Source organism: Molossus molossus, unplaced genomic scaffold, assembly GCF_014108415.1.
Source record: "Molossus molossus isolate mMolMol1 unplaced genomic scaffold, mMolMol1.p scaffold_m16_p_19, whole genome shotgun sequence".
In the NCBI taxonomy this organism is placed as follows: domain Eukaryota; kingdom Metazoa; phylum Chordata; class Mammalia; order Chiroptera; family Molossidae; genus Molossus; species Molossus molossus.
The window spans coordinates 3,130,236-3,142,351 of record NW_023425354.1 but is presented as its reverse complement, the minus strand read 5'-3'; the positions used below and the strand labels follow the sequence as shown (position 1 = coordinate 3,142,351).

Sequence of the window (12,116 nt, the reverse complement as noted above, 5' to 3'; positions counted from 1 at the left end):
TGCTGGGGCCCGGGCGGGGGTTAGAGCCGCTGCACCGGCAGCAGAGGGGTCCCGTCCGCCCCTTCCCGCGGCTGGGACGGTAGCCACGCCTCCTCCTCTGGGGCCCGGTCCTGGGGGCAGAACCGAGATAGACGACAGCACGTCCGGATCCGGGGTGCTGCAGGACCCCGGGTCCTAGAAACGGGCTGGGGACAGGGACGGCTTCCCAGGGGCAGAGTCCGCACGCGGAGAGGAGCAGGAATTGCCTCTGGCCCAGGGCGACCGGGAGGCCCGCAGCACAGGTAGCAGGCGAGTGCGGCGCCTTGGGGGCCTTGGCGGCCTTGGCTTCGGCTGTGAGGTTCCCATCTGTGCCCTTCCGACCTGTCTCCCCATTCCACAGACAGACAAACTGAGGCCTTGGCCACGTGTTGCTTTGGGAGGTGGATGGGGACTGAGGCCAGGTCTCTTCCAACAGGAATCGTTGTCTTCATTTCTGAGCATGCCCCGGCCGAGACCTTGAGGCTCACGGGACAGGCGCCCCACATCCTTCCTGGGAGGGGATGCTGCAGCCCTGGGCCCCGGCCCCGACGCCCCCAGCCGAGATGCTGCGGCAGTGGTCGGTGCAGTCGGAGCCAGGGGTCGCGGAGCTGTGGGAGCAGGAGATGGAGCGGCTGTTCTCCTCCCGGGAGCCCGTGCGGACTCTGCCCTACGCCATGGACGACAAGCGCTTCATCCGGTGGGTGCCCAGGGTCAGGGTCAGCCAAGGCCGGTGCCAGAGGGTGGAAACCACCTGCTTAGCAGCTCTGCCTGGCCGAGGTGGACACGGCGGGTGACTCAGGGACGCCCATCACCACCCTGTCCCAGGCAGCTGCGGGAGCCTGAGGGGGCGAAGGCCTCATGCTGGCAGCGGTGGCAGCAGAGACAGAGGACTGCAGGGTGGCGCCTGCAGGAGGCAGCACAGCGGCTGGCCCAGGGCGTTGGACTCTGGAAGGGGGCACTCTACGAGATTGGGGGTAAGACCTGCACCCCACCTCCTGCCTCTCCTCTCTGGAGTCTCATTGCTCAGTTTAGAAATGAGGAGGGCATCCCGTTGCCAATGCCCCCCTCTGCCCCACGAACCAACCCCCCACCCTCACACCCCTTCACACCAGGGATGGGGCCCAGACATTGGTGGTTGACAGCACCCCCTGGTGGCTGTCAGCGGTACTGTTAGGAGGCCTCCAGGATGGGACTGCTAAAGGGAGGTCTCAGAGGCCGATCCATCACCCGGGCCCCGCTGGGTTGGTCAGCCCCGGGATTCTAGCTGAGCCTGGGCTCAGTGCCTCCCTGGCCCACCTGCTGTTCTCTCCACAGGCCTATTCGGCACCGGAATTCAGTCCTACTTCACCTTTCTTCGCTTCCTCCTGATCCTCAACCTGCTGACGGTGCTTCTGATCTCCAGCTTTGTGCTGCTGCCCCTGGTCTGGTTCCGCCCCCCAGACCCAGGCCCCGCCCCTAACTCCAGTGAGTGCCTGGCACCTGAGGGAACACTGACTCGGAGCCCAGCTGCACCCTGGCTCAGAGTGTTGGGACAGCCCTGACTGTGTCCCAGCCCTGGGCATCCTCCTGCTAGGGTCCAGCCCTGGAGCCTTTGCGTGGCGTGCCTCCGGACACAGCCTCAGGGCCCTGCCCAGGCCTCCCTGGGGGGTGTGCCTTGGGGCCTCTTTCCCACTGGCCCTCTCTCTGTCCTCAACAGCCCTCCAGTGCCCTGGTGGCCTCCCGCCCCACGCTGATATTACCAATTTCCACAATCAACTTTGGAATGTTTTAACTGGCAGGGTAAGTGGGCTCCATCCTGGCTATGGCTCCAGAGGGCTGGGGGACCCAGGGGACTGGCCTCAGGGAACCCCAGTCTAAGTGCACCCCCACCTCTCCAAGGACATTTTGGCTTTTAGGGGGACAATCTTACATAGTCGGGCTGGCTGGGCCAGTGATGGGGTCAGAGAAAGGCTGAGGCCGCTGCACACAGCCCAGGCCTGGGGCGCGTGCCCACAACCCTCGGCGCCCCGCTGGTGTGGGAGTGTAAGGGACAGGGGACCTGTGTCTGGACCTCTGAGATAAGCACTGCTGCACCCTCGTCCCTGAAAGCCCTGAAGGGTGCCTTGGCCAGCTCCTGTGTTCCAGTCCTTTCTCATCCTCAGACGGTGTGGCCCTGGGCACGTTGCCTAACCCCTCTGAGTCTGTGCAAGGAGGGTTCCCTCGCTCGCTCCCCATGGGGTTACTGTGAGAGTTCACCAGCACTTAGCCGGGCAGGGACTTGCGCTCAGTGGTCCTCATCTGTGTCCCCAGGCCTTCAACAACACCTACCTCTTTTATGGCGGGTACCGGGCGGGGCCCGAGAGCAGCTCCGCGTACAGCGTCCGCCTGGCCTACCTCCTGAGCCCGCTGGCCTGCCTGCTCCTCTGCTTCTGCGGGGTTCTGCGGCGGTGAGTGGGCCCCTGCCGCCACCTCTTAACAGGGGCAGGCGTCTTCCCTGCTCACCCCTTCCCGAGCATCGTAACCCCTAAATTGGCAGGAAGGTCCCGGCTCTAGTTTGAGAAGGCTCATAGGTGCTTCCAGGGTCCAAACTCTGTCCTCAGCTGCAGGCCTCAGGGTCAAGGGCCCCTGCCTCTGGCTCCCCACCCCCCACCCAGGCTGAGGCCAACGGCTGCCCAGAGGGCTGCCAGGGGCTTCCCGCCCAGAGCCGAGCCGAGCCGAGGCTGAGGCTGGCAGGCAGGAGGTCCCCTCCCCCACAGGCCCTGACCTCCTGTCCCCCCAGGATGGTGAAGGGGCTGCCTCAGAAGCTGCTCCTGGGTCAGGACTACAGGTCCCCTCTGAGCGCCAAGGTCTTCTCCTCCTGGGACTTCTGTATCCGAGGGCAGGAAGCGGCCGTCATCAAGAAGCATGAGATCAGCAACGAGTTCAAGGTGTGCATGAGGGTGTGTGAGTGTGCCCGCGTGAGAGCATGTGTAACTGTGTGCATGAGGGTGTGTGAGTGTGCCCGCGTGAGAGCATGTGTAACTGTGTGCATGAGGGTGTGTGAGTGTGCCCGCGTGAGAGCATGTGTAACTGTGTGCATGAGGGTGTGTGAGTGTGCCCGTGTGAGAGCATGTGTAACTGTGTGCATGAGGGTGTGTGAGTGTGCCCGCGTGAGAGCACGTGTAACTGTGTGCATGAGGGTGTGTGAGTGTGCCCGCGTGAGAGCATGTGTAACTGTGTGCATGAGGGTGTGTGAGTGTGCCCGCGTGAGAGCATGTGTAACTGTGTGCATGAGTGCGTGAGTGTGCCCGCGTGAGAGCATGTGTAACTGTGTGCATGAGTGCGTGTGAGTGTGCCCGCGTGAGAGCATGTGTAACTGTGTGCATGAGTGCGTGAGTGTGCCCGCGTGAGAGCATGTGTAACTGTGTGCATGAGTGCGTGTGAGTGTGCCCGCGTGAGAGCATGTGTAACTGTGTGCATGAGGGTGTGTGAGTGTGCCCGCGTGAGAGCATGTGTAACTGTGTGCATGAGGGTGTGTGAGTGTGCCCGCGTGAGAGCATGTGTAACTGTGTGCATGAGGGTGTGTGAGTGTGCCCGCATGAGAGCATGTGTAACTGTGTGCATGAGGGTGTGTGTGTGTGCCCGCGTGAGAGCATGTGTAACTGTGTGCATGAGGGTGTGTGAGTGTGCCCGCGTGAGAGCATGTGTAACTGTGTGCATGAGTGCGTGTGAGTGTGCCCGTGTGAGAGCATGTGTAACTGTGTGCATGAGAGTGTGTGTGTGCCCGCGTGAGAGCATGTGTAACTGTGTGCATGAGTGCGTGTGAGTGTGCCCGCGTGAGAGCATGTGTAACTGTGTGCATGAGTGCGTGTGAGTGTGCCCGCGTGAGAGCATGTGTAACTGTGTGCATGAGTGCGTGTGAGTGTGCCCGTGTGAGAGCATGTGTAACTGTGTGCATGAGAGTGTGAGTGTGCCCGCGTGAGAGCATGTGTAACTGTGTGCATGAGAGCGTGTGAGTGTGCCCGCGTGAGAGCATGTGTAACTGTGTGCATGAGAGTGTGTGAGTGTGCCCGCGTGAGAGCATGTGTAACTGTGTGCATGAGTGCGTGTGAGTGTGCCCGCGTGAGAGCATGTGTAACTGTGTGCATGAGAGCGTTTGAGTGTGCCCGTGTGAGAGCATGTGTAACTGTGTGCATGAGAGTGTGTGAGTGTGCCCGCGTGAGAGCATGTGTAACTGTATGCATGAGTGTGTGTGAGTGTGAGTGTGCCCGTGTGAGAGCATGTGTGCATGAGAGTGTGTGAGTGTGCCCACGTGAGAGCATGTGTAACTGTGTGCATGAGAGTGTGTAAGTGTGCCCACGTGAGAGCATGTGTAACTGTGTGCATGAGAGTGTGTGTGTGCCCGCGTGAGAGCATGTGTAACTGTGTGCATGAGTGCGTGTGAGTGTGCCCGCGTGAGAGCATGTGTAACTGTGTGCATGAGAGTGTGTGAGTGTGCCCGCGTGAGAGCATGTGTAACTGTGTGCATGAGTGCGTGTGAGTGTGTCCGTGTGAGAGCATGTGTGCATGAGAGTGTGTGAGTGTGCCCATGTGAGAGCATGTTTGCATGAGAGTGAGCGTGTGAGTGTGCCCATGTGAGAGCATGTGTGCATGAGAGTGTGTGAGTGTGCCCACGTGAGAGCATGTGTAACTGTGTGCATGAGTGTGTGAGTGTGCCCATGTGAGAGCATGTGTGCATGAGAGTGAGCGTGTGTGTGTGTGCCTGCGTGAGAACATGTGTGCATGAGAGTGAGCATGTGTGAGTGTACCCGCGTGAGAGCACGTGTAACTGTGCATGAGAGTGTGTGTGAGTGTGCCCGTGTGAGAGCATGTGTAACTGTGTGCATGAGAGTGAGTGTGACCCGTGCACACATGCGTACACAGGGCCTTACACGGGGAGGTAGGGGCTGTGCGGGGCGGAGGTGTGAACGCTCACCTTCTTCCCTGCGCGGTGCAAGATGGGGTAGTCTAGATGAAAGCAGCTGCCATACCTGGGCCTGTCCCTGCTCCTGTGTCACCCAAACCCTGCCTAGATCCTGGCAGCCTGTCACCCACGAACATTGACTCCCACTTCATGTACCACCCAGCCCAGCATCCCTACCTGACTGCCTCCGCCCCCACGACAGGTGGAGCTGGAGGAAGCCCGCCGCTTCCAGCTGGTGCAGGAGCAGACCCGGGCTCAGAGAGCCTGCCGTCTGCTCACCTACCTACGGGTCAACACCCTCAACGGGCTGCTGGTGGGCGGGGCCATCAGCGCCATCTTCTGGGCCACCAAGTACTCGCAGGACAACAAGGAGGTGCCAGGCAACTGATACGGGTTTACCTAATCCCGGCCAGAACTGTGGGAGGAGATGAGATGATGAGGAAACTGAGGTTCGGAGAGGTTAAAGCGATGCGCCCAGGTCACGGCCCAATCCGACTGGCTCTCCCTGTGGATGACCCTTGACCACCAGGCTGCCGCAGCCCATGGGCTTCCAGACCAGGGTTACCTGTGGGGGTGTCAGGGAGGGGGAGCCCCTGGGGCACCTCAGCCCATGCACCCTTCCCTGCTTTCTCCGCAGGAGCCTCTGTTTGTGTTGCTCCAGTACCTGCCCCCGGGGGTCATCGCCCTGGTCAACTTTCTGGGTCCTCTGCTGTTTGTCTTCCTGGTCCAGCTGGAGAACTACCCTCCCAACACTGAGGTCAACCTCACCCTCATCTGGTGAGTGCCACCTGTGGGGTGGCAGATGGGACCCCGAGGGAGGGCAGGGAGGGCTCAGAGGCACCCGAGGAGCTGAGCCCTGCTGCCCGTCTTGCTGTCTCCTGGCCCCAGAGGTCCCAAGCAGGGGAGGCAGGAAGGGCTTCTCAGGGCCTCAGACTGAGGTGCTCCAGTCCCGCCTCAAAGATTCAGAGGGGCCAGCGGCTGTTTTGCCAGAGGGTGTCGGGAACTAGCTTCACACAGAGGAAAACCAGGAACACGGATACGCAGTTCCCACAGGCCCAAGGGCTTACACCCCTTATGTGACCTGTGAAGTCACAACCATTCTCACCCCCTTTGGACAGGTGAGAAAACTGAGGTTCACAGGGACCAAGCCCCTCCGTCAAGGTCAAGCTCACCGTGCCTGCTGGGTGCAGGCTTAAACATACGCCCTCCTTTGCCCCCCAGGCTCTGCTCTGTCTCCCACTCCTGGCGAGGGTCCTGCACGGACCCGCAGCCCCTCCTTGGACCACCCTCATCTGAGCTCCATCTGCCACCCCACCCACCCTGCCTCCCAGCCTCCCTCAGAACCACTGTTAACAGCCTGTCATGTGTCAGCATTGGAAAGTCCATACTTAGGCCCTGGCCAGTTTGGCTCAGCGGTTAGAGCGTCGGCCCTCGGACCAAAGAGTCATTATTGGTTCGATTCCAGTCAAGGGCACGTGCTTCAGTTGCAGCTCAGTCCCTGGCCCTGGTCAGGGTGGTGCAGGAGGCAACCAGTCGACGTGTCTCACATTGATGTTTCTCTCTCTCTCTCTCCCCGACTCTCTTGCTCTATCTGAGGCTAAATGGAAAAATATCCTCAGGTGAGGATTATAAAAAAAGAAAAGCAGCCCTGGCCGGTTTGGCTCAGCGGTTAGAGCGTCGGCCTGCGGTCCAGAGAGACCCAGATTCAGTTCCCGCTAAGGGCATGTACTTTGGTTGCGGTTTGTCCCCGGCCCTGGTTGGTCGTGCGGGTGGCAGCTACTCGATGTGTCCCTTCACGTCGATGTTTCTCTCTCTCTCTCTTCCTCTCTCTCCCTCCTGCTCTATCTGAACAAAAAATGAAAAAATGTCCTCGGGTGAGGATAAAAAAAAAAGAAACGAAAACAAAAGTCCACACTTAGCTGTGACGTGTACCTGTTTGACACAAGGCAGTGTGAGTGGGCTGGGTGTTACCAGGCGGTGGAGAAAGGACGCTGTGGCCTGCAGTAAGGGTGTTAGAGGCCTGTCTAGGCCTGTGAGTCTCCAAGCTGGGTGTCAGGAAGGACGGCTGGGCTGGGCCGTGTTTCCCAGACTGAGTTAAAAACGGAACCCCTCGCACTTGAATCATCTGCAGACCAAGATTCTGGGGAACACCGCCACAGACAGCAGGTGGGACGGGGGCTGGGCTGTGGATTCAGAGGGTGCAGTTATCAACCACACCTGTATCCTGGGCCCCTCCCCTGACTCGGTGCCCTGCCCCCAGGTGTGTGGTGCTGAAGCTGGCCAGCCTGGGGATGTTCTCCTTCTCGCTGGGCCAGACCGTGCTGTGCATTGGCAGAAACAAGACCAGCTGTGAGTCCCACGGCTACAACGTCTGTGACTACCAGGTGGCTGGTGGCTCCATCAGGGCCTGTCCCCTTGGGTGTCTCCCCACCTCTTTGATCCCCCTGCCCCTTTGGTCTCCTTGTTCCTCTCCAGCACTCACCTTTGTGACAGGCGGGGGGTGGAGCTTCCCGTACTGGAGCACACCTCCAGGGGGTGCTGTTTCCTTACACCGGCTGTCAGGTTTCCCTGCATACATATATACTTCAGGCCCGGGTTTTAACTCAGCAGCCATATCAGACTCTGGGCAAGGCCCCTGTCTGCAGAGAACCCCCACAACGAGTGGGTGAGGGGTGGCTGTGACGGTGGGTGGTGACCCGGGCCATTCTGCCCCAGTGCTGGGAGAACTCGGTGGGGGAGGAGCTGTACAAGCTGAGCACCTTCAACTTCCTGCTCACCGTGGCCTTCGCCTTCCTCGTCAGCCTGCCTAGGAGGTGAGCCAGGTGGGGACACCCTGGGGGGACCCAGGCATGCCTGGGGGTGGCCAGTGGCTGCAGCCAAGGGTGGCAGTTCCACATGCGTGTGTCTCTGTTCTGCGTGCGGGATGGTCTGTGGCCATGACCATGATGGACGTGGTCCACACACTCATGCCCGGTGGTGATACCTGGACGCGTCCTGTGCCCAGGCTGCTGGTGGAGCGATTCTCGGGCCGGTTCTGGACCTGGCTGGGCCGGGAGGAGTTCCTCGTGCCCAAAAACGTGCTGGACATCGTGGCGGGGCAGACGGTCACCTGGATGGGCCTCTTCTACTGCCCCCTGCTGCCCCTGTTCAACAGCGTCTTCATTTTCTTCACCTTCTACATCAAGAAGGTGCGGGGTCACTGGCCGCACCTGGGTGGGCACCTTGAGTGGGGCTCACATCCTGCCTGCCCCCCAGTGTCACGTCCCTGGGCCTCAGACTCCCTGGTTTCTGCAAACGGGAGCTGACAGCCCCACCGTGTTGCTTGTTCCCCAGTACACCCTCCTGAGGAACTCCAAGGTGTCCCCTCGGAGATTCCGAGCTTCTAGCTCCACCTTCTTCTTCCAGCTGGTGCTCATCCTGGGTCTGCTTCTGGCCACGGTGCCCCTGGGCTATGTGGTCAGCAGGTGAGGGGAGCAGAGGGGCGGGAAGCTGAGGGGTGGGCGAGCGTCTCCTCACTGGGGCCCTGACCGGCCCTGCTCCGGCTCTGGCCCTTTCTCCGTAGCATCCGCTCCTCTCGGGATTGCGGCCTCTTCACCAACTACTCAGCCCCCTGGCAAGTGGTCCCGGATCTGGTGGACCTCCGGCTGTCACCCTTTGGCCAGCGTGCCCTCCACTACCTGGGCTCCCACGCATTCAGTTTCCCCCTCCTCATCCTGCTCAGGTACCTCTCAGGGTAGCAGGGATCAAGGGACGGGGCACCTGGGAGGGGGGTTCTTCCATGGACACTCCCAGCCTGTCCCATGGGATCTGGGAGCCAGACAAGCAAGGAGAACCCAGGGAGGCAAAGGCCGGGAATACGGAGCATGAGCCCCAAGGGAGGTGGCCTGGGGGTTCCACTTGTGCCCATGGGCAACCCCCTTGGGGCTTCACCTGTGAATTGGGCACCTAACCTGACCACTGGGGAAGCCCAGTGCCTGGCGCATGCTCTGAACACCTGCAGAGGTTATTGTCATTTAGGGGAGCGGGAGGAGCGGTGAAAGCCGTGTCTGCCAACCAGGCAGAGAGAAGACCCCACTTTTAAGAGACTCAGGTGGGGAGGGAGGAAGGAGGGATTCGACTGATCTTGGTTCCCCGTCTGTCCACAGCCTTGTCCTGACCGTGTGCGTCTCCCAGTCCCAGGCCAATGCGAGAGCCATCCGGGGGCTCCGGAAGCAGCTGGTGTGGGTGAGTGTCAACCGGGCTGGGAGGGGCCACCGACTGCAGGCGAGACCCCATCCGGGAAGTGTGGCCTCAGGCTGGGAATAGAAGGGGGGACGGTGGAGGGAGAAACCGGGCTAGAGGGGCCTCAGGCTGGGAGACGGAGACAGGAACCTGGCCTTGGACCTGGAGACAAGTGCTTAACAGGAGTGTGGCTGAGGGCGGGGCCGGGACGCTGCTGGGGGCGTGGTCTCGACCGGGCTAAGGCGGGACCGCGATGGGGCGTGGCCTCGCCGGGGAGAGGCGGGGCCTCCCTGGAGGGGCGGGGCCTCCGGCGGGGGGCGGGCAGTGGGTTTCGGAGGCGGATCAGCAGCTGGGGCGCTGACTGCTCCCGGCCTGGCCGGCTCGTGGGAGGCGGTGCTGCTCGTAACCCGCCGGTTGCTCCCCCGCAGCAAGTCCGGGAGAAGTGGCACCTGGTGGAGGACCTGTCTCGGCTGCTCACAGAGCCGGGCCTCGCTGACTCCGTGCGGCCCGAATCCCTTTACTCTCGATCTTCTTCGCACCAGCGATCCTTCTGCCCCGGATTCCCTTGCCCCGGCACCCCGGGTCCCAGGTCCCCCGAGGCCCCCAGATCCCCCGGAGCCCCCAGATCCCCCGGAGCCCCCAGGTCCCCCGAGGCCCCCAGATCCCCCGGAGCCCCCAGATCCCCCGGAGCCCCCAGGTCCTCACCCTCCCACGCGGATCCCGCCTGTAGATTTAGCTTCTCCAGCAGCGCGGAGCAGTAGCTCCCATCCCGCCTCTGCCCTGCCGGACCTACGGCCCCCACCTCGGCCCCAGAGTCGCCCTTGCCCCACACTCCTGCCCGACCGCCGCCGGGACCACCGACTCTCAGTGAGCTCCCCAAAGCGGGTTCACACACCCAAGGGCAGCAGGAGGAAACATGGAAACTTGTGTTTATAGTTTACATTTTTATTTCTTTAAATGTTCTGTTGATTGTTTTATAATGTGCATGATATATTAGTATAATAACCCATGAATACAATTTATAAATAGACATCCATTGGGAGTCCTCAGAAATTGTCTACCCTGGGAAGTGCCTTGGTGAAATTCGAGGATCTCCACCTGTGGGAAGGGAGGGCACACCCGCTCTGGGGACTTGCTGTGTCCTAACTGCACACTGTCCCCCACAACCTCCCGCTGGTCCTCCATCCGTGAGGCAGTTGAGACCCACAGAGGTGCCGTGGGCTAGGGGCACAGCTGGGATTTGAACCCTGGCCCTTGGTTCCCGCTGGGACCTAGCGGTTGTTCCCCACCCTGACCCCAAGGGCATACAGGGCTTACCTGAGTCACGGAACCGTGCGGAGTTGGCCTTGCCCAGCGGGACGTCTCACTGCCCTGTAGCTGACCCAGAACCCACCTCCACAAAGTGGCGTTCCCCGGGAACCAGAACAGAGGACCCCTGCCATGCCTCTGCCGGACCTGTTCTCCCGCCCTCTCCGCGCTGCCTTCAGGAATGGTGGGGGTGAAGGTATCCCTCCAGGGCCTGGAGGTGGCAGGGCGGAGATGCCACCCAAGGCTGGGTGTTTGATTCCTAAGCCTGTAGCAGCTCCCTTTCCGAAGCCTGAGACTGCAGCAGTTCTAAATCCACAGACCTCTCCTGGCCAGGGTGGCTCAGTGGTTGAGCATTGACCCAGGCACCAAGAGGTCGCCAGTTCGATTCCCAGTCAGGGCACATGCCCAGGTTGTGGGCCTGATCCGCAGCGGGGGGCATGCAGGAGGCAGCCATTCTCTCTCATCAATGTTTCTATCTCTCTCTCTAAAAATCAATAAAGAAAAATAAAATAAAAACAGCCCTGGCTGGTTTGGCTCAGCGGTTAGAGCGTCGGCCTGCGGTCCAGAGAGACCCAGGTTCAGTTCCCACTAAGGGCACGTACCTCGGTTGCAGTTTGTTCCCGGCCCTGGATGAGTCATGGGGGTGGCAGCCACTCCATGTGTCCCTTTCATGTCGATGTTTCTCTCTCTCTCTCTCCCTCCCACTCTATCTGAACAAAAAACACACAAAAAAATATCCTCAGGTGAGGATAAAAAAAAACAAAGAAAGAAATCCCAGACCACAGACGCGGAGAACACCTGGAAAGCTCAGTGCTGGCCCTGAGCCAGCGGCTCTGACGCTACTGACCCGGACGCAGCCAGCAGCCGGCAGCCGGCAGCCGGAATGAGGGCTTTCTGAAGCTCCGGTGACTTACCACAGCGGGGCTGGACTGCTTGTCCAAAGAACCGTCCGCAGGGGAGTCAGGAGAAACCCCACCACCTCCAGCAGGGGTCCAGCGCCTGGCTGTGACCAGAGCCCTCAGGCCGGGGATTCATATGGTCACTAAAGCCTTGGTGATGCTGCCGCTCCTGTCCCTGTCCTCACTCACCCAGCATCACGAGACCCATCAGTCTGTCAGCACGTGCTGGGCCCTGTTCCAGGGCCGGCTGGTGTTCAGTCTAGGAGGCCACCAGCCTGGCCCGCTGAGAGTGGCACATGCTAATTCGCAGCCTAGGGCCTGAGGCCTGGGGACTGGTTAGAAATGCATATTCTCAGGCCCCCCAAGGCCTCCTGAATCACAACTCTTTTTTTTTTCTTTTTTTCTGGTGGTACGTGCCCCTAGCAGGAACTGAACCCGGAACTTTCTGGTCCACAGGCCAACGCTCAACCACTGAGCCAAACTGGCCAGGGCTGAATCACAAACTCTTTTTTTTTAAATTTTTTTTTCCTTTATTGATTTTTAGAGAGAGAGGAAGTGAAAGGGGGAGAGAGATAGAAACATCGGTGAGAGAGAACATCGATTGGCCACCTCCCGCATCCCCCCCATTGGGGGTCAGGCCCACAATCCGGGGCATGTGTCCTGGCCGGGAATCAAACCGGTGACCTCTTGATGCTCAACCACTGAGCCACACCAGCCGGACTGAATCACAAACTCTTAAGGGTGGGGCT

The 12,116-nt window shown here is 60.5% G+C and overlaps 1 protein-coding gene across 1 annotated transcript; it reads left to right on the top strand.

Moving 5' to 3' along the window:
• The first annotated feature begins 308 nt into the window (after positions 1-308).
• Positions 309-9,921, top strand: TMC8 (transmembrane channel like 8). Its single transcript, XM_036268326.1, has 15 exons — positions 309-715; positions 844-992; positions 1,333-1,482; positions 1,715-1,797; positions 2,308-2,444; positions 2,777-2,924; positions 5,142-5,312; positions 5,577-5,716; positions 7,200-7,323; positions 7,655-7,752; positions 7,944-8,127; positions 8,273-8,403; positions 8,502-8,660; positions 9,085-9,163; positions 9,589-9,921. Exons 1-15 carry the CDS (start codon positions 540-542, stop codon positions 9,919-9,921), a joined length of 2,262 nt encoding a protein of 753 aa, XP_036124219.1. The 5' UTR covers positions 309-539.
• Positions 9,922-12,116: the final 2,195 nt, after the last annotated feature.